The sequence below is a fragment of the Catharus ustulatus genome, chromosome 1 (assembly GCF_009819885.2).
Source record: "Catharus ustulatus isolate bCatUst1 chromosome 1, bCatUst1.pri.v2, whole genome shotgun sequence".
NCBI lineage: Eukaryota > Metazoa > Chordata > Aves > Passeriformes > Turdidae > Catharus > Catharus ustulatus.
This window is the reverse complement of record NC_046221.1, coordinates 164,824,001-164,844,287: the sequence shown is the minus strand read 5'-3', so window position 1 is coordinate 164,844,287 and position 20,287 is coordinate 164,824,001. Positions and strand designations below refer to the sequence as shown.

Here is a 20,287-nt window from a genome sequence, read left to right as displayed (position 1 = left end):
ATCATGGGTTTCAATTGTATATATTACCAAAATAATTTAGAGAAAGTTCACTGGACAGAGGAGAAGCCCTTTTAGAAACACACTCCATGACCAGCGCCATGCACACACTAGCAGGTGTGTGGTCTTTGTTTTGGGTTTCTCTCCTTGAGAAACCTGGGAGCAAAGCTCGAGCAGCCTGAGAAAAATCCTGGCTGCTTTCTTGGTTCCCAGCCAACATGATCTTTGGGTTCAGATTGTTGGAGCCCCAACTGCCCTCCTTAGGATTGTTCCAGATATCAAGGCAGATGGAACCCAACTCATGTTAAGTTCATGAATGGTAGCTGGGTAAGGTGTTCCTTCCATAATTACCAGAAGGATTTTGAAGGCTGTAAAGCCGTGGGGAAGGATAAGTTTTGTGACCAATTATTTTTAATCTACCCCCAAGATAATTCCACAAGTAGGACACATCTTATCTGTGACTATCAGTGGAAGTAGCAACACCTGAATGGAATTCAAACCCTTTTCAATAGGTTCTGGTCCAGATCTAACAAAACAGATCTGGGATGTAACTGCAGGAGGAAACCTCATGTGGGAGCTGGGAAATGCAGGGAGTAACCCTGGCTGCTGATCCAGAGATGGCTACAGAAGGACAGAAATTTTTCTCCATGCAAATATTTGCAAAACCAAAAAAACCGCGGGAACAGGAAGTTAAGTCAATGATAACTAAAATTTGTAAAGACAATTAGTAAAGCAATAAAAAGAGGAGGGATTGAGAGGAAAGATGGATTTCTCTTTACAAACAAGATGTGCATCTGCTGGTAGATAACACAAGCATAAAATAACAATGGGGTGGATTCCACTGATTGTTGATTGGAAACAATATTTGCCTTTACCAACAAAGTGTAGGTTTAATGAGAAATGAGATTGGACATTGAAAAATGAAAGAAAACATGGGGAAATAAATAAATTCCGTAAGAACTGAAAATTAAAAGGGAGGGTTATACATTAGAGGGGAATCTCAGGTATCAGGTGTTCCAGGAAGTCGGTGCCTCACAGGTACCTCAGCAATGTGGAAAGAGAGAGGAAAATGCAGATGGGAAAACAGGATAAAAAGGAGGCTGCATCCTCAAAAAATTTGTGGAAATCAGTGAGCAGTGGGGAGTGGGACTGGGGGCACTGGGGGGATGTGGGACCGTGGGATTGGGGTCCTGGGGGGAGAGAAATAAGAGAGAGAACAGAAAGCGTCAGTTCCCCTGGAGGTGCTGGATAGGGCTGAGAGATGAACTTGCAGAAGGATGTAAAAGTGTGGACACAGCAGAATAAACATTGCCAGAAGCTTTGGAGAAGCAAATAAAGGGAACTCCACTGAGGGGATTTTGGCAAGTTCAGTAACACAGAAAAGGCAGTGCTGGCCAAAATTGAAAGGTCGAGTGATCCAAGATATTGGGGCACTCAGTGACAACCTGGCCCTGAATGCCCTGCTGTGACTCTCCAGGACTGTACAATTATCAACTAAAAGTGGCGGAGTCACGCAAATTATTTATAGTAGAAGTGCTGGTTCTGTGTCAACCACACCGCCCATTTTAATGAATATTTATAATTAGGGTGGATAAATACCGTGGATGAGCCCCCCAGAGCTGCAGGAGCAGGAGAGATCCGCTGTGAGTCCGAACTGATCAAGAATTCCGGCTCTCTGGTACCTCCAGCTGTGCCAGGGAGTTCACTCCGGCTGATTTGGGTATCAAGGGCTGGGGGAACACTGGGGACACTGGGGGGGACAGGGGACTGTGGGATTGGGGTCTGGGTAGGAACTGGGGGTGTCATGGGACTGGGATTGGGGTCGTGGTGTGATCTGTGGGAAAGTGAGGGTGGACACGGGATGATGGGAGTGGGATTGGGGTCATGGGGGCTGGGACACACTGTGGGGGTAGGGGGTGATGCCTGGATTTGGGTTGAGGTTCTGGGGTGACACCAAAGAGATTGGGGAGTGGGAGTAGGATTGGGGTGTGGGGACAGGTTGAGGGGAACACTGAGGGGCTCAGGGAGTGACCCCAGGATTTGGGTTGGGGTCCTGGGGGTGCTGAGGGGAATTGTAATCATGGGAGTAGGATTGGGCTCCTGGGGGGGCTGTGGGGCCGTGGTGCTGTGGGATTGGGATTGGGGTCCATGGGGGACTGGGGGACATTGGGGAGGCAAAGTGACCCCAAGATTTGGGATGAGGGATCCCAGAAATCTACAGGAGTCTCCAAGACAGGAGTACCTCCCATCCCCCTGGACTCACCCCACTGCCCACCCCAGTCCCTCACTGAGGAACCCTCCCCGTGTCACCTCTGTGTCACCTCTGTGTCCCCTCTGTGTCCCCTCCGTGTCCCCACTGTGTCCCCCAGTGTCCACACTGCTCCCTGTGGCCTCTCCCCTCCATGGCCCTCCTGGCTCTCACCCTGGCACTGCTGACAATCACCGTGGCCACCATGACCATTGAGGAAAAGCCCCTGGACATGGCCCCGGACTCCTTCGATGACCAGTACCAGGGCTGTGGCCCTGCCATGAGGGCGGAGCTGCCGGCTCTGAACCACTCCGAGTTCCACGACAATCCTAGTTTTGCTGACATGTGGCCTGTGTCCGTGGAGAGGTGGAAGTATCAGGGGTCCCCTGTGTCCCCTCTGTCATCCCCAGACCAGGCCATTGCCATCATGACCGCCACCAACTTGGACCTGTACGAGTATTTCAATGAGGAAGTGAGAATGGCTGGGCGCTCCCCCCAGGAATACCGGTACAATTTCCACTACAAAACTCTGCATTTCCTGCTGACCGACGCTCTGGCCACTCTGAGGGACGCTCACAAGGGGCAGAAATGTCACTTGGTGTTCCGAGGGGTGTACTACCTACGGTACAGGGCAAAGCCTGGTGACATCGTCCGGTTCGGTCACTTCATGTCATCGACACTTAACAAAACTGTCGCAGAAAGATCTGGGATCACCACGTTGTTCAAGGTGCAGACATGTCACGGCGCGGACATCCAGGCATTTGGTGACAATCCCGATAAGGATGATGTGCTGATCCCTCCCTTTGAGAAGTTCAAGGTCACCAAAGTCATTGAGAAAGGGGAGAAGGTGGAGATCCACCTCGACTCCATCGGGACCTACAGCAAATACAACTGCGAGTGGCTGAGAGGTGGGGACAGCCTGGGGCCATGGGGACACCCACTGGGGCCATGGGGACACCCACTGGGACCATGGGGACACCCACTGGGGCCATGGGGACAGCCTGGGGCCATGGGGACACCCACTGGGGCCATGGGGACAGCCCTGATAAGGCACAGGTGACAATGACTCTGACTGGGGATGGGTGACAGGGACAGGGACACCCACGGCGTGTGTGGGGACAAGGACACCCTGTGCTGGGGACACCAAGTCTGGGGATGGGAATGAGCTCAGTGGGCATGGGGATAGGAACATCCATGACAGGGCACGGGGAAAGGGACCCCCTGATCCCCTGTCACCCCCTGTAACTGTCACCTCATGGTCCCCATCTCTCCTGTCACCCCCAGCCCCGTTATGGCCACCCCGACCCCCTCACTCTCCCATGGTCCCCCTGATGCCCCCTCTTTATCCCCCAGGTGGGAGCATCCCCGGGGCCCCCTTTCACATTGGAGGACTCCTCCTGGCCACCACAGCCCTGGCAGTGGCCACCGGGATCCTCTGAGTCATGAAGTCACCAAGGTCACCAGAGTCACTGGGGCCACTGCAGCCACCACGGTCACCAAGACCATGTGGTCAGCCAGAGAAACAAGGTTATCAAGGCTACCAAGGCCAGCACTGCCACTATGGCCACCTTGGCCTCTTGCCTCCATGAGGTCACTGTGGCCTCCACTAGTCCTGTGGCCACCATGGTCACTGTAAGCACCAAGGCCACTGTGACCACCATGGTCACCCTGACCCACAAGACTGCCACACCCACTGTGGCCACTGTAGTCACCAAGGCCATTGTGCAGAACAATTATATAAAATAAATATATTTGAAGTATTGTATCATATTAATTCTCAAAAATAATTGCTTCAAATCAATTGTATCCAAACAGTTCCCTAAATTAATTGTATCAAAGCAATTCCATGGGGTGTCCAGTTCTGTTCAGTGCTGTGTCCACCTCTGCCCAGTGCCGTGTCCAGTTCTGGGCTACTCTGGACCCAATCCTGTGTTCAGGATGACACTGCCTGAGCTGGGAGGTTGGACCAGGTGCCCACTCTGGGTCCTTCCATCCTGATCCGTTCTGGGATATTGGGATTCTGGGAATTGTAGTTCCGGAATTGCCCACTGGAGGGCAGCAGTGAGAGCGAGAAATCAGCTGCAGTTCCGTGTGCCACCAGCAGGTGGCAGCACGAGCCCGACCCCAAGGCTGGGAATGGTTTGGAATGGAGAGACCTTAAAGCGCGTCCGGGACCAGCCCTGCCAGGCCAGGGACATCTTCCCCTGGGCCAGGCTGCTCCAGGGCCCGCCCAGCCTGGCCTGGGACACGACCAGGGACGGGGCAGCCACAGCTTCTCTGGGTAGCCTGTGCCAGGTCATCACCACCCTCACAGGGCAGGAGTTTATAGGAAGATGGGCGGTGATGTCCGTGAAAAACGACTCAGGGGGTTGGGGTCTTTAGGAGTGTTCAAAATGGGTCTTGATGTCTCCACATGAGAAGATGTGAAGTTTGTCACAGCACCCAGGTGGTTTCACCCGAGAGTTTGTGTGGGATACTGGTGAAAGCCAGGGAAAGATGCAGCTTGAGTTTTCTCAAGCTACTAAAAGGAAAAGAGAAGAGAAAGAATTAATAACAGAGATGAGCACCTTCTGTTTGCAGAGTAGGATGTGTGAGAGACTTGATGTTTGGGTGAAAGCATGTTTGCAAGGGCTGTTGCCTTCCTTGGACCAATCAGTTTGAGTATATCCTGGTTCTGTGATCTAATCCAAAAAATTGTGATTGCTTCTATAATAAATTCCTTTTTTCTGCCTCTGAAGGAAACCATGTTTTGCTAAATTTTGTTGCCACTCCTAGCTCTACAGCAATAACTTTGAACTCCCAAAATTTCGGGTAATAGGAGAATTGAGTCCCCACAAAGTCTCTTTCATAACCCTGACAGCCTGAACTTCTGTCAGGAGGCGTCAGGGGATTGGTGGCAACCCTGTCCACTCTGCAACGCCCGCCTGAGAATTGTCCCTCATGTGGGGAAGAAGGCTTGGGAGCTTGGGGGGAGGAAGGAGGGCAAGGGGTTTTTAACTGGGGACCCAACCCCAAAACTTTCCACAATTTTTCAATTAACTTAGCAATAATGTGAAAGAGAGGAATAAATATAGCAACTGATAAGTCTCTCTCAGCCTGAACATGATACAACTTCTTCCATATCCTGTGATAAAAAGAATTCAAAAAACAAGAATCCCCTGTAGTGTTTGGAAAGTATTTAAAAATCCAATGAACAAAATTTTTAAGATATCACTGAGACTCCAAGTCAGAAACAAAATTTAATAGGAAATAAAGAGAAAAAAATAAAATATATGCAATAGTAGAAAAGAAAAAGTGTGGCAGGATCAGAATCCAACTTGACACTCCTTCAGTTAGGGTCGTGGTAGCAGTCCAGGTGAAGTGGTCTTGTTGAAGTTGTGATCCTGTAGAAAGTTCTGGTAGCTCTTGGAAAGCAGTGGGAAAGGCTGCTCTGATGTTCCAAATCTCAGTTTTTATCTGGGTAGGAAATGCTTGGTTCCTCTCCCTGGGTGGAGCATCTCCCCATGGGATGATGGAATTTTATCAGTTGTACAGTGGGACTCACTGGTCCATGATCAGGAGAGATCTCCTGGAGGGAGGAGGGGTCTGGAAAAGATAAAGAACATTGCCCCCTGGTTTTTAACAGCTGGTCCATCAGGAGATATCTCCCACAGAGATAAGAATCACTGTCCCACCTGGTTTATAAAACATGGCCCATTAACAACTCGAGGATGACCTCCCACCTGTTGGTATCTATTCCCCCCACCCTGTCTTTCTCTCTCTCCCTCTCCCCTTTTACTTCATTTCCCTTTTTCTCTCTCTCTCCCCTATCATAAACTAAGCTGTTGGCACTGAATAAAGTGCATTGTTGCTTGCTGTAGAAGAAAACTTGAGTCCCTCGCTGTTTGTCTTTTGCACCCTGGGATCGAACAAACCATCGCGACTCCCGCGCGTGTTGAGCGGATCGTGACACCTGTTAATTGCTCGTTAGTGCTGCAAACGCCAGCACTGGTGCAGGTCAGAACTCAGATTCCCAATGTGTGCTCGGTGCAGTGTCTGCAGAATGAGAGTTGAGAAAGGAACACAAGTGATAATTTTGGCTGCAAAGTGAGGGTGTCTGCTACTCAAAGGTGGCCCCAATGTCAGCATCTCCCAAGGGATCTCCAGACTTCAACAAAACCCTTGGAGCTTTTTGTGTACCAATTACAGCAACCAAAATGTGAGATACTTGTCAGAACAACTCAATCACAGAACAACTGTGAGATGCAGCAGTGACTGTTCTCCTCACCCAGGGACCAGGAAATTCAGTCTGGGACTGAAGTTTGTGGTAGATGCTTTACTCACCGCAACCACAGGGTGTTGCACCAAGGCAGAGTTCGCAGTGCCACAAAGAGCTCTGGAAGGGGCAGCAGGAGAAAGAGTAAACAGAGGAACTCACTTGAGATCTGCTTTGGGCATTGCTCATGCACATGGAGCCACATGGAAAGAAAGAAATCCATTCCCAGCACAGGGATCTGTGATTAAATATGAACAGGAAATATTGTCCCTCCTCGGCAGCACCCAAAGAAGGGGCTGTGCCACAGCCCAGGGCACAGCAGCTCGGGGATTGCCAAATCTTGGGGGAAATAGCCTGGCAATAAAGCACCCTGGTGTTCATTCCTGGTAAAGGAATTTCACCCCCAGAGGTGAGGCCTGGATAGAGCTGGGCAGATGGAAAATAGGCTGTTCATGGAAAAGGCCCCAGGAAAGAGGGTGGGTGGGTGATAACTCCCAATAACCAGGGCAGGCCCACCCCGACTGAGGCTGCAGTTGGTGAAGGAGAGAAGCACCAGCCAAGCTCTGGGGAGTCCATGGGATGGGGACAGGTCATCCCCAGGTTTGGGGTGCCTGCAGGGATGTCATCTGGTAGGGGACCCCATTTGGTGTCTGGGGTGTGACAGCAACCCAGTGAGCAGTGGGGAGAGGGACTGGGGGCACTGGGGGGATGAGGGACCGTGGGATTGGGGTCCTGAGGGGTGAGAAATAAGAGAGAGAACAGAAAGTGTCAGTTCCCCTGGAGGTGCTGGATAGGGCTGAGAGATGAACTAGCAGAAGGATGTAAAAGTGTGGACACAGCAGAATAAACACTGCTAGAAACTATGGAGAAAGTGATAAAGGGAACTCCAGTGAGGGGAGTTTGGCAAGTTCAGTAACACAGAAAAGGCAGTGCTGGCTAAAATTGAAAGGTCGAATGATCCAAGATATTGGGGCACTCGGTGACAACCTGGCCCTGAATGCCCTGCTGTGACTCTCCAGGAATGTCAATGATTAACTGAAAGAGGCGGAGCCATGCAAATTATTTATATTAGAAGTGCTGGTTCTGTGTCAGCCAAGCCGCCCATTTTAATGAATATTTATAATTAGGGCGGATAAATATCCAGTGGCAGAGCCCCCCTGAACTGCAGGAGCAGGAGAGATCCGCTGTGAGTCCGAGCTGAGCAAGAATTCCGGCTCTCTGGTACCTCCAGCTGTGCCAGGGAGTTCACTCCGGCTGATTTGGGTAACAGGGGCTGGGGGGACACTGGGGACACTTGGGGGCAACAGGGGACTGTGGGATTGGGGTGTGGGGGGGCACTGGGGGTGTCATGGGACTGGGATTGGGGTCATGGGGAGCTCTGGGGGAAAGTGAGGGGGGACACGGGATGGTGGGAGTGAGATTGGGGTCATGGGGGGCTGGGACACACTGTGGGGGTAGGGGGTGATGCCCAGATTTGGGTTGAGGTTGGGGGTGACATCAAAGAAATTGGGGACTGGGAGTGGGATTGGGGTGTGGGGACAGGCAGAGGGGAACACTGAGGGGCTCAGGGAGTGACCCCAGGATTTGGGCAGGGGTCCTGATGGGGCTGAGGGGAATTGTAATCATGGGAGTAGGATTGGGGTTCTGAGGGGGCTGTGGAACTGTGGGATTGGGATTGGGGTCCCTGGGGGTCTGGGGGATGTTGGGGAGGCAAAAGTGACCCCAGGATTTGGGGTGAGGGACCCCAGACATGTGCAGGGGTGTCTCCTGGCCAGGAGTGCCTCCCTTCCCCCTGGGCTGACCCCACTGCCCACCCCAGTCCCTCACTGAGAAACTGTCCCCGTGTCACCTCCGTGTCCCCTCTGCGTCCCCTCACTGTCCCCCAGTGTCCACACTGCTCCCTGTGGCCTCTTCCCTCCATGGCCCTCCTGGCTCTCACCCTGGCACTGCTGGCAATGACCGTGGCCACCAGGATCATTAAGGAAAAGCCCCTGGACATGACCCTGGACTCCTTCGATGACCAGTACCAGGGCTGTGGCCCTGCCATGAAGGAGGCATTGCCGGCCTTGCACCGCTCCGAGTTCCAGAACAATTCTCTGTTTGCCAAGGCCTGGTCTGCGGCCGTGGCAGAGTGGCAGGAATTGGGGTCCCCTGTGTCCCCTCTGTCATCCCCAGACCAGGCCATCGCCATCCAGGCCTATGGGGTGACTGACCTGTACGACTATTTCGATGTCTATGTGAGGACTATGGGGCACTCCCCCCAGGAATACCGGGACAATTTCCACTTCAAAACGCTGCATTTCCTGCTGACCAGAGCTGTGGCCACACTGAAGGCGGCTCAGAAGGGGCAGAAATGTCAGGATGTGATCCACCCTGAGCTAAAGTACAGGTTCTGTGCAAATCCTGGCGACATCGTCCGATTGGGTCAATTCGCATTGTCATGGGATTCATTTGATGACAGAACGTCATACCCCACGGTGTTCAAGGTGCAGACATGTCACGGCGCGGAAATCAATGCCTTCATTGGAAAAGTCAATGATAAAGTGGTTCTGATCCCACCCTATGAGAAGTTCAAGGTCACCAAAGTCATCCCAAAAGGGGAGAAGGTGGAGATCCACCTCGACTCCATCGGGACCTACAGCAAATACAACTGCGAGTGGCTGACAGGTGGGGACAGCCTGGGGCCGTGGGGACAGCCTGGGGCCATGGGGACACCCACTGGGACCATGGGGACACCCACTGGGGCCATGGGGACAGCCTGGGGCCATGGGAACAGACCTGATGAGGCACAGGTGACAATGACTCTGACTGGGGACTGGGGACAGGGACAGAGGCATCAACAGTGTTTGTGGGGGCATGGACACCCTGTGCTGGGGACACCAATTGTGGGGACAGGAATGAGCTCAGTGGGCGTGGGGACATTAACATCCATGACAGGGCACAGGGAAAGGGACCCCCTGAGCCACTGTCTCACCCTGTCACTGTCACCTCATGGGCCCCATCTCTCCTGTCACCCCTACCCCCGTTATGGCCACCCCCGACCCCCTCACTCCCCCATGATCCCCCCTGACCCTTCTCTTTGTCCCCCAGGTGGGAGCGTCCCCAGGGCCCCCTTTCACATTGGAGGACTCCTCCTGGCCACCACAGCCCTGGCCATGGCCACCGGGATCCTCTGAGCCCCAAAGCTGCCACAGCCACTGTGACCACTGTGGCCATCAAGCACATTGTGCAAAGAAGTTCTCTTAAAAAATTGTATCCAAGAAATCGCATCAATTCTATCAAAACAATTCTATTAAATAATTGCATCAAGTCAATTTTATACAACAAGTCTATTGAAATTTCTATCAACACAATTTCATTAAATATTTGTATCAAAACAAAGAAAGTGGTGCCCAAAGAGGGACCTCTGCTCAGGGCTCCCTGGAGAAACGACTCCTGACGCATCAGCTGCAGGACACAAGTCACTTTTGGGTTACTGCTTCCCCAAAAACCACTCACGTTTCAGCGAGGTCAATCCAAGGTGTGACCAGGATCCTCCACTCAATGCCTGGGAGAAGAATCCCATGGACTGGTGGAGGGGTTGAGCACCTGACCAGAAGTCTTGACTTGACTCAAGGGGCCTCACCTACCAAAAGAGAAGTTGGAATCAATATTTGGGATTGTGCTCTGATTTAATTATATATTTGGGTGTTTTCCTTTAAATTTCCCTTTTACCCCTGGGCATGGGAATGAAGCTCCAGGATGGGTAACGAGCTCATCCACCCTAAGTTTAGCCCTCCTGAAAGAGGCATCCATTACCAAGTTGTGGTGCCCTTGAATAGGGGAATATAAGTTTTATATGGGGAATCATGAAAATTTTGATCATTGGATTTTTAAATAGTTTCCGAACACTATAGGGGATTCTGGTTTTTTGATTTGTTTTTGGGACAGTGTAGGGAAAAAGTTGTATGATGCTCAGGCTGAGGGAGACTTACCAGTTGCTATATTTATTCCTCTCTTTCACTTTATTGTAAAGTTAGATGAAAAATTGTGGAATGTTTCTGGTTTGGGTCCCCAATTAAAAACCCCTTTCTCTCCTTCCTCTCCCCGTGCTCCCAAGCCTTCTTCCCCACATGAGGGGCAATTCTCAGGCAGGCGTTGCCAGAGTGCACAGGGTTGCCACCGATCCCCTGACAGCTCCTGATAGAAGTTCAGGCTGTCAGGATTATGAAAGAGACTTTTTGGGACCCAATTCTCCTATTACCCTAAAGTTTGGGAGTTCAAACTCGTCACTATAGAAAAAAGATAGCAACAGACGTCTTCCTTCATAGGCAGAAAAAAGGAATTTTTTATAGAAGCAATCACACTTTTGTAGACTAGATCACAGAACCAGGATATACTCAAACTGATTGCTCCAAGGAAGGTGACAGCCCTTGCAGACATGCTTTCACCCAAACATCACATCTCTCACACATCCTACTCTGCCAACAGCAGGTGCTCATCTCTGTTATTAATTCTTTCTCTTCTGTTTTCCTTTGAGTAGCTGGAGAAAACTCAAGCTGCATCTTTCCCTGGCTTTCACCAGTATCCCACACAAACTCTCGGGTGAAACCACCTGGGTGCTGTGACAAACTTCACATCTTCTCATGTGGAGACATCAAGGCCCATTTTGAACACTCCTAAAGACCCCGACCCACTGAGTCGTTTTTCATGGACATCACTGCCCATCTTCCTATAAACTCCTGCCCTGTGAGGGTGGTGATGGCCTGGCACAGGCTGCCCAGAGAAACTGTGACTGCCCAGTTCCTGGTCGTGTCCCAGACCAGGCTGGGCGGGCCCTGGAGCAGCCTGGCCCAGGGGAAGATGTCCCTGGCCTGGCAGGGCTGGCCCCGGACGCGCTTTAAGGTCGCTCCATCCCGAACCATTCCCGAGTTGCAGGGGCCGGACTCGTGCTGCCGCCTGCTGGTGGCACCTGGAACTGCAGCTGATTTCCTGCTCTCACTGCTGCCCTCCAGTGGGCAATTCCCGAATCACAACTGCCAGAATCCCAAAATCCCAGAATGGGTCAGGATGGAAGGATCCATAGTGGGCACCTGGTCCAAGCTCCCAGCTCAGGCAGTGTCACCCTGAACATAGGATTGGGTCCAGAGCAGCCCAGAACTGGACACGGCACTGGGCAGAGGTGGACATGGCACCGAACAGAACTGGACACAGCACTGAACAGAACTGGACACCCCATGGAATTGCTTTGATACCATTAATTTAGGGAACTGTTTGGATACAATTGATTTGAAACAATTATTTAAGAGAATTAATATGATACAACACTTCAAATATATTTATTTTATATAATTGTTCTGCACAATGGCCTTGATGGCCACAGTGGCTGGAGTGGTTGTGGCTGCCTTGTGGCTCAGGGAGTGCTGGTGACCATGGTGGTCCCAGTGGCCTTGGTGCTTATAGTGACCATGGTGGCCACAGGGCCAGTGGTGGTCACAGTGACCTCATGGAGGCAAGAGGCCAAGGTGTTCAAAGTGGCAGTGATGGCCTTGGTAGCCTTGATAACCTCGTTTCTCTGGCTGTCCAGTTAGTCTTGGTGATCATGGTGGCCACAGTGACTCTGGTGACCTTGGCGACTTCATGGCTCAGATGATCCCGGTGGCCACTGCCAGGGCTGTGGTGGCCAGGAGGAGTCCTCCAATGGAAAGGGGGCCCTGGGGACGCTCCCACCTGGGCGATAAAGAGGGGGGTCAGGGGGACAAGGGGGAGTGAGGGGGGATCAGGGGGTGGCCATAACAGGGGCAAGGGGTGACAGGAGAGATGGGGCCCATGAGGTGACAATTACAGAGGGTGGCAGGGAATCAGGGGGTGCCGTAGGGGGTCCCACCCACCAACGTCCAGCACACAGGACTTGTCCCCAGAGCACTGTCTGTGGAGAGGAGGGACAGGGTCGGAATGGGGGTGTCGCTGTCCCGGGCTAGATGTGGGGGTCCCTGTGCCCTGTCATGAATGTTCCTGTCCCCATGCCCACTGTGCGTGTTCCTGTCCCGAGACCTGGTGTCCCCAGCACAGGGTGTCCTTGTCCCCATACACACTGAGTGCCCCTGTCGCTGTCCCCCATCCCCAGTCACTGTCATTTTCCCCTGTGCCTCATCAGGGGTGTCCCCATGGCCCCAGGCTGTCCCCATGGCCCCAGGGGGTGTCCCCATGGCCCCAGTGGGTGTCCCCATGACCTCAGGCAGTCCCCATGGCCCCAGGGGGTGTCCCCATGGCCCCAGTGGGTGTCCCCATGGCCCCAGACTGTCCCCACCTTTCAGCCACTCGCAGTTGTATTTGCTGTAGGTCCCGATGGAGTCAAGGTGGATCTCCACCTTCTCCCCTTTTGGGATGATTTTGGTGACCTTGAACTTCTCAAAGGGTGGGATCAGCACCATAAGAATGCTGGAAAATCCAGTGAATGTGGTGATGTCCGCGCCGTGACACGTCTGCACCTTGAACACTGTGGGGACTGACACACTGCCGTCAATGGAATCCACCGACGGCGCAAACTGACCGAACCGGACGACGTCACCAGGAGTTGCATAGAACTTGTAGCCTGCCAGATGGATCACACTCTGACATTTCTGCCCCTTCTGAGTGGCCCTCAGCGTGACCAGAGCTTTGGTCAGCAGGAAATGCAGCGTTTTGAAGTGGAAATTGTCCCGGTATTCCTGGGGGGAGCGCCCGGCAACGCTCACATTCCCATTGAAATAGTTGTATAGATCAGGCGCCCCAGAGGCCATGATGGCGATGGCCTGGTCTGGGGACGACAGAGGGGACACAGGGGACCCCACTTTCTTCCACTCTGCCACAGCCTTTGGCCAGACCTCGGCGAACAGAGGATTCATCTGCAACTCGGAGCGGTTCAGGGCCGGCAATGCCTCCTCCATGGCAGGGCCACAGCCCTGGTACTGGTCATCGAAGGAGTCCGGGGCCATGTCCAGGGGCTTCATCGGTATATCCCCGGTGGCCACGGTGATTGCCAGCAGTGCCAGGGTGAGAGACAGGAGGGCCATGGAGGGGAGAGGCCACAGGGAGCAGTGTGGGCACTGGGGGACACAGAGGGGACATGGAGATGACACTGGGAGAGATCCTCAGTGAGGGACTGGGGTGGGCAGTGGGGTCAGACCAGGGGGAAGGGAGGCACTCCTGGCCAGGAGACCCCTGCACACGTCTGGGGTCCCTCATCCCAAATCCTGGGGTCACTTTTGCCTCCCCAACATCCCCCAGGAATCCCAATCCCACAGTACCACCCCCCCCCCAAGAGCCCAATCCTACTCCCATGATCACAACTCCCCTCAGCCCCACCAGGACCCCAGCCCAAATCCTGGGGTCACTCCCTGAGCCCCTCAGTGCTCCCCTCAGCCTGTCCCCACACCCCAACCCCACTCCCAGTCCCCAATTTCTTTGCTGTCACCACAGAACCTCAACCCAAATCTGGGCATCACCCCCTAACCCCGCAGGGTGTCCCAGCCCCCCATGACCCCAATCCCACTCCCACCATCCCGTGTCCCCCCTCACTTTCCCCCAGACCACCCCATGACCTCAATTACAATCCCATCACCCCCCCAGTGTCCCCCCCCACCCCAATCCCACAGTCCCCTGTCCCCCCCAAGTGTCCCCAGTATCTCCCAAACCCCTCATACCGAAATCAGCCGGAGTGAACTCCCTGGCACAGCTGGAGGTACCAGAGAGCCGGAATTCTTGCTCAGCTCGGACTCACAGTGGATGTCTCCTGCTCCTGCAGCCCAGGGTGCTCTGCCACCCTAATTATAAATGTTCAATAAATGGGCTGCTTAGCAAACACAGACCCAGGTTTTCCCATCAATAATTTGCATGGCTCTGCCTCTTTTAGGTGACAATTTTACTCCCCGTGGAAGCCATAAAAGGGACTGCAGGATGTGATTTTCACTGGGTGCCCCAATATCCTGCATCGTCTCACCTTGAGTTGTCGCTTTTGGTCAGTGTGGCAGCTTCTGTGTTACAGGATGTGACAAAAATAGGAGTTCAATTCATCTGTTCCACCCTCAGCTCCAGGAACCTTTGCCCTGCGGTGTCCCCACTTTTATATCCTGTGATATTTTTCTGCTATTGTTTCATTTCTCAGTCCTATCCAGCACCTTCAGGGGAACTGAAACTTTCTTTTCTCTCTCTTATTTCTCAAGCCCCAGGACCTCAATCCCACTGTCCCACATCCCCCCAGTGCCCCCAGTCCCACTCCCCACTGCTCACTGGGTTGCTGTCACACTCCAGACACCAAATGGGGTCCCCTAGCAGATCACATTCCTGCAGGCACCCCAAACCTGGGGATGACCTGTCCCCATCCCATGGACTCCCCAGAGCTTGGCTGGTGCTTCTCTCCTTCACCAACTGCAGCCTCATTCGGGGTGGGCCTGGCCTGGTTATTGGGAGTTATCACCCACCCACCCTCTTTCCTGGGGCCTTTTCCATAAACAGCCAATTTTCCATCTGCCCAGCTCTATCCAGGCCTCACCTCTGGGGGTGAAATTCCTTTATCAAGAATTAACACCAGGTGCTTTATTGCCTGGCTATTTCCCCCCAGATTTGGCAATCTCTGAGCTGCTGTGCCCTGGGCTGTGGCACGGCCCCTTCTTTGGGTGCTGTCGAGGAGGGACAATATTTCCTGTTCATGTTTAATCACAGATCCCTGTGCTGGGAATGGATTTCTTTCTTTCCATGTGGCTCCGTGTGCATGGGCAATGCCCAAAGCAGATCTCAAGTGAGTTCCTGTGTTTGCTCTTTCTCCTGCTGTCACTTCAAGAGCTCTTTGTGACACTGCGAGCTCTGCCCTTGGTTTCACATCCTGTGGTTGCGGTGAGTAGAGTATCAACCACAAACTTCTGTCTCAGACTGAATTTCATGGTCCCTGGGTGAGGAGAACAGCCACTGCTGCATCTCACAGTTGTTCTGTGATCACCTTGTTCTGACAAGCACCCCACAGGTTGGGTGCTGTCTTTGATACACAAAAAGCTCCAAGGGCTTTGTTAAAGTCTGGAGATCCCTTGGGAGATGTCGACATTGGGGCCATCTTTGAGTACCAGACACCCTCACTTTGCAGCCAAAATTATCACTTGTGCTCCTTTCTCAACTCTCATTCTGCAGACACTGCACCGAGCACAGACTGGAAATCTGAGTTCTGACCTGCACCAGTGCTGGCGTTTGCAGCACTAACGAGCAATTAACAGGTGTCACGATCCGCTCAACTCGCGCAGGAGTCGCGATGGTTCGTTCGACCCCAGGGTGCAAAAGACAAACAGCGAGGGACTCAAGTTTTCTTCTGCAGCAAGCAACAATGCACTTTATTCAGTGCCAACAGCTTGGTTTGTGATAGAGGAGAGAGAGAAAAAAAGGGAAATGATGTAAAAGGGGAGAGGGAGAGAGAGAAGGATGGTGGAACAGCTACCTACAGATGGGATGTCGTCCTCGAATCTTCCGTTGCTGTTTTCCGTCCGTGGGGAGAAAAGGCAATGGATGATTTTATGGATTAGATCACAGAACAAGGATATACTCAAACTGATTTGTCCAAGGAAGGTGACAGCCCTTGCAGACATGCTTTCACCCAAACATCACGTCTCTCACACATCCTACCCTTCCAAAAGCAGGTGCTCATCTCTGGTATTAATTCTTTCTCTTCTGTTTTCCTTTGAGTAGATTGAGAAAACTCAAGCTGCATCTTTCCCTGGCTTTCACCAGTATCCCACACAAACTCTCGGGTGAAACCACCTGGGTGCTGTGACAAACTTCACGTCTTCTTATGTGGAGACATCAAGAACCATTTTGAACACTCCTAAAGACCCTGACCCGCTGAGTCGTTTTTCACAGACATCACCGCCCATCTTCCTATAAACTCCTGCCCTGTGAGGGCGGTGATGGCCTGGCACAGGCTGCCCAGAGAAGCTGTGGTTGCCCCGTCCCTGGCCGTGTCCCAGGCCAGGCTGGACAGGCCCTGGAGCAGCCTGGTCCAGGGGAAGATGTCCCTGGCCTGGCAGGGCTGGCCCCGGACGCGCTTTTAGGTCACTCCATCCCGAACCATTCCCGAGCCCCAGGACCGGGCTCGTGCTGCCACCTGCTGGTGGCACCTGGAACTGCAGCTGATTTCCCGCTCTCACTGCTGCCCTCCGGTGGGCAATTCCCGAACCACAACTCCCAGAATCCCAAAATCCCAGAATGGGTGAGGATGGAAGGACCCAGAGTGGCCACCTGGTCCAACCTACTAGCTCAGGCAGCGTCATCCTGAACACAGGATTGGGTCAGAGCAACCCAGAACTGGATACAGCACTGGACAAAGCTGGACACATTGCTGGACAGAACTGGACACAGCACTGAACAGAACTGGACACAGCACTGAATAGACCTAGACTCCCCATGGAATTACTTTGATACCATTAATTTAGGGAACTGTTTGGATACAATTGATTTGAAATAATTATTTAAGAGAATTAATATGATGCAATACTTTCAATATATTTATTTTATATATTTGTTCTGCACAATGGCCTTGGTGACCACAGTGGCCACAGTGGCTGTTGTAGCCTTGAAGCTCAGACACTCTTGGTGAACATGGTGGTCACAATGACCTTGGTACTTACAGAGACCATGATGGCCAAAGGAGTTGTGTTGGCTGCAGTGTTCACAGTGCCAGTGCTGGCTGCAGTGACTACATGGACGCCACGGTATCCAAGGTGGCCATAGTGGCAGTGGCAGTCTTGGTAGCCTTTGTGGTCTCGTTTCTCTGGCTGTCCTGGTGGCCTTGGTGATCGTGGTGGCCAATGTGATCCGGGTTACCTTGGTGGTTTCATGGCTGAGAGGATACCGGTGGCCACTGTGAGGGTTGTTGTGACCAGGAGGAGTCCGAGGAGGAGGCAAGGGACACTGGAGACAGTCTCACCTGGGGGATGAAGAGGAGGTCAGGGGGACCATGGGGGAGTGAGGGGCCAGGGATGGCCATAACGGGGGCTAGGGTTGACAGAAGAGATGGGCACAATGAAGTGAGAGGTGACAGGGGTCAGAGTGACAGGGGGTGACAGCGGGTCAGGAGGTGCCATGGAGGGTCCCAGTCCACCCATGTCCTGAACACAGGGCCTGTCCCCACAGCACTTTCTGTGGAGAGGAGGGACAGGGTTGGAACTGGGGTATCTCCATCCCTGTCCTCTCGCAGATATGGGGGTCTCTTTCTCTGTGTCCTGTCATGGATGTTCCTGTCCCCAGGAAATGTGCTCATTCATGTCCCCAGACTTGGTGTCCCCAGCACAAGGTGTCCTTGTCCCCTCACACAACATGGGTGCCTCTGCCCCTGTCCCCCATCCCCAGTCAGTGTCATTGTCCCCTGTGCCTCATCAGGGCAGTCCCCATGGCCTCAGGCTGTCTCCATTGCCCCAGTGGGTGTCCCCACAGCCCCAGTGGGTGTCCCCATGGCCCCAGGTTGTCCCTACCTTTCAGCCACTCGCAGTTGTATTTGCTGTAGGTCCCGATGGAGTCGAGGTGGATCTCCACGTTGTCCCCTTTCTCGATGACATTGGAGACCTTGAAATTCTCGAAGGGAGGGATCAGCACCATAAGAATGCTGGAAAATCCAGTGAATGTGGTGATGTCCGCGCCGTGACACGTCTGCACCTTGAACACTGTGGGGATTGACACACTGCCAGCAATGGAACCCACCAAAGGCGCAAACTGACCGAACCGGACGATGTCACGAGGATTTGCATAGAACTTGTAGCCTTCCAGATGGATCACACGCTGACATTTCTGCCCCTTCTGAGTGGCCCTCAGCATGACCAGGGCATCGGTCAGTAGGAAATGCAGCGTTTTGAAGTGGAAATTGTCCCGGTATTCCTGGGGGGAACGCCCGACAATGTTCACGTTCCCATTGAAATAGTCGTGCAGGTTAGGCGCCACATAGGCCATGATGGTGATGGCCTGGTCTGGGGACAACAGAGGGGACACAGGGGACCCCAATTTCTGCCACTCTGCCTCAGCCTTTGGCCAGACCTCGGCAAACACAGGATTCTTCTGCAACTCGGAGCGCTTCAGGCCCGGCAATGCCTCCTTCATGGCAGGGCCACAGCCCTGGTACTGGTCATCGAAGGAGTCCGGGGCCATGTCCAGGGGGTACACCGTGGAGGCCCTGGCGGTCTCGTTCATTACCCGCAGTGCCAGGGTGAGAGCCAGGAAGACCATGAAGGGGAGAATCCATGGGGACCGGAGAGGAAACTGGGGTACACCGAGGGGACACCGAGGGGACACAGAGGGGATACAGAGGGGACACAGGGCGACACAGAGAGGACACAGAGGGGACATGGAGTTGACAGTGGGTGACACAGAGGTGAAACTGAGGGGACACATAGGTCACACTGAGGGACTGGGGAGGGGACACGGGGAGGGTTCCTCAGTGAGGGACTGGGGAGGGCAATGGGGTCAGCCCAGGTGAAGGGAGGCACTCCTGGCCAGAAGACCCCTGATCATGTCTGTGCTCCCTGATCTCAAATCCTGGTGCCACTTTTGCCTCCCCAAAGTCCCCCAGACCCCCAGGGAACTCAATCCCAATCCCACAGCACCACAGCCCCCCTAGCAGCCCAATCCTACACCCATGATTACAATTCCCCTCAGCCACCCCAGGACCCAAGCCCAAATCCTGGGGTCACTCCCCGAGCCCCTCAGTGTTCCCCTCAGCCTGTCCCCACACCCCAATACCACTCCCAATCCCAAATTTCTTTGGTGTCACCCCAGAACCTCAACCCAAATCTGGGCATCACCCCCTACCCCCACAGTGTGTCCCAGCCCCCCATGACCCCAATCCCACTCCCATCACACCCCCAGTGTCCCCCCAGACCCCAATCCCACAGTCCCCTGTCCTCCCCAAGTGTCCCCAGTGTCCCCCCAGCCCCTGTTACCCAAATCAACCGGAGTGAACTCCCTGGCACAGCTGGAGGTACCGGAGAGCCGGAATTCTTGATCAGCTCGGACTCACAGCAGATCTCTCCTGTTCCTGCAGCTCAGGGGGGCTTTTCCACGAGGAATTGATTCACCCTAATTATAAATATTCATTAAAATGGGCTGCTTAGCTAGCACAGAACCAGGGCTTTCTCTGTAAATAATTTGTATGGCTCTACGCTTTTTAAGACAGAGTTTTTCTGCCCAGGATTCACAAAATGGTGTCAGAGGATGTGGTTGACTCTGAGTGCCCAAGTATCTTGCCTCACCTTGCTTGGAAGTTTCACTTTTGGTTGGTGCTGCAGCTTCTATGCTAAAGAACTTGCCAGAAACCTTTTAGTGCAGCTCCCCTTAATTTGTTTCTCCACTGGCTCCAGAAATATTTTCCCTGTAGTGTCCCCACTTTTACATCCTTTTATATTTTTCTTCTAGTGTTTCATCTTTCAGCCCTATCCTGCACCTTCAGGGGAACTGAAACTTTCTGTTCTCTCTCTTGTTTCTCACCCACCCAGGACCCCAATCCCACAGTCCCAAATTCCCCCAATGCCCCCAGTCGCCCTCCCCACTGCCCACTGCGTTGCTGTCACACCCCAGACACCAAATGGGGTCCCCTACCAGATGACATCCCTGCAGGCACCCCAAAACTGGGGATAACCTGTCCCCATCCCAAGGACTCCCCAGAGCTTGGCTGGTGCTTCTCTCCTTCACCAACTGCAGCCTCAGTCGGGGTGGGTCTGGCCCGGTTATTGGGAGTTATCACCCACCCACCCTCTTTCCTGAGGCCTTTTCCATAAACAGCCAATTTTCCATCTGCCCAG

The 20,287-nt window shown here is 53.2% G+C and overlaps 3 protein-coding genes across 3 annotated transcripts in view; 2 read left to right on the top strand and 1 right to left on the bottom strand.

The window, feature by feature from the left end:
* LOC116994645 (erythroblast NAD(P)(+)--arginine ADP-ribosyltransferase-like) overlaps window positions 1–3,700 on the top strand; it is a 284,339-nt gene extending 280,639 nt beyond the window's left edge. Inside the window, exons 3-4 of the mRNA XM_033056559.1 lie at window positions 2,367–3,153; window positions 3,599–3,700. Coding sequence (XP_032912450.1) covers window positions 2,400–3,153; window positions 3,599–3,684 — 840 coding nt within the window. The 5' untranslated portion in view covers window positions 2,367–2,399 and the 3' untranslated portion in view covers window positions 3,685–3,700. The remainder of the gene's footprint in view (window positions 1–2,366; window positions 3,154–3,598) is intronic.
* LOC116999522 (NAD(P)(+)--arginine ADP-ribosyltransferase 2-like) overlaps window positions 1–20,287 on the bottom strand; it is a 703,496-nt gene that overhangs the window by 589,003 nt on the left and 94,206 nt on the right. The gene's annotated exons all lie outside the window — the stretch shown is intronic.
* LOC116994801 (erythroblast NAD(P)(+)--arginine ADP-ribosyltransferase-like) overlaps window positions 8,421–20,287 on the top strand; it is a 66,624-nt gene continuing 54,757 nt past the window's right edge. The window contains exon 1 of the mRNA XM_033056764.1: window positions 8,421–9,167. Within this exon, the coding sequence (XP_032912655.1) occupies window positions 8,456–9,167 (712 nt within the window). The 5' untranslated portion in view covers window positions 8,421–8,455. The remainder of the gene's footprint in view (window positions 9,168–20,287) is intronic.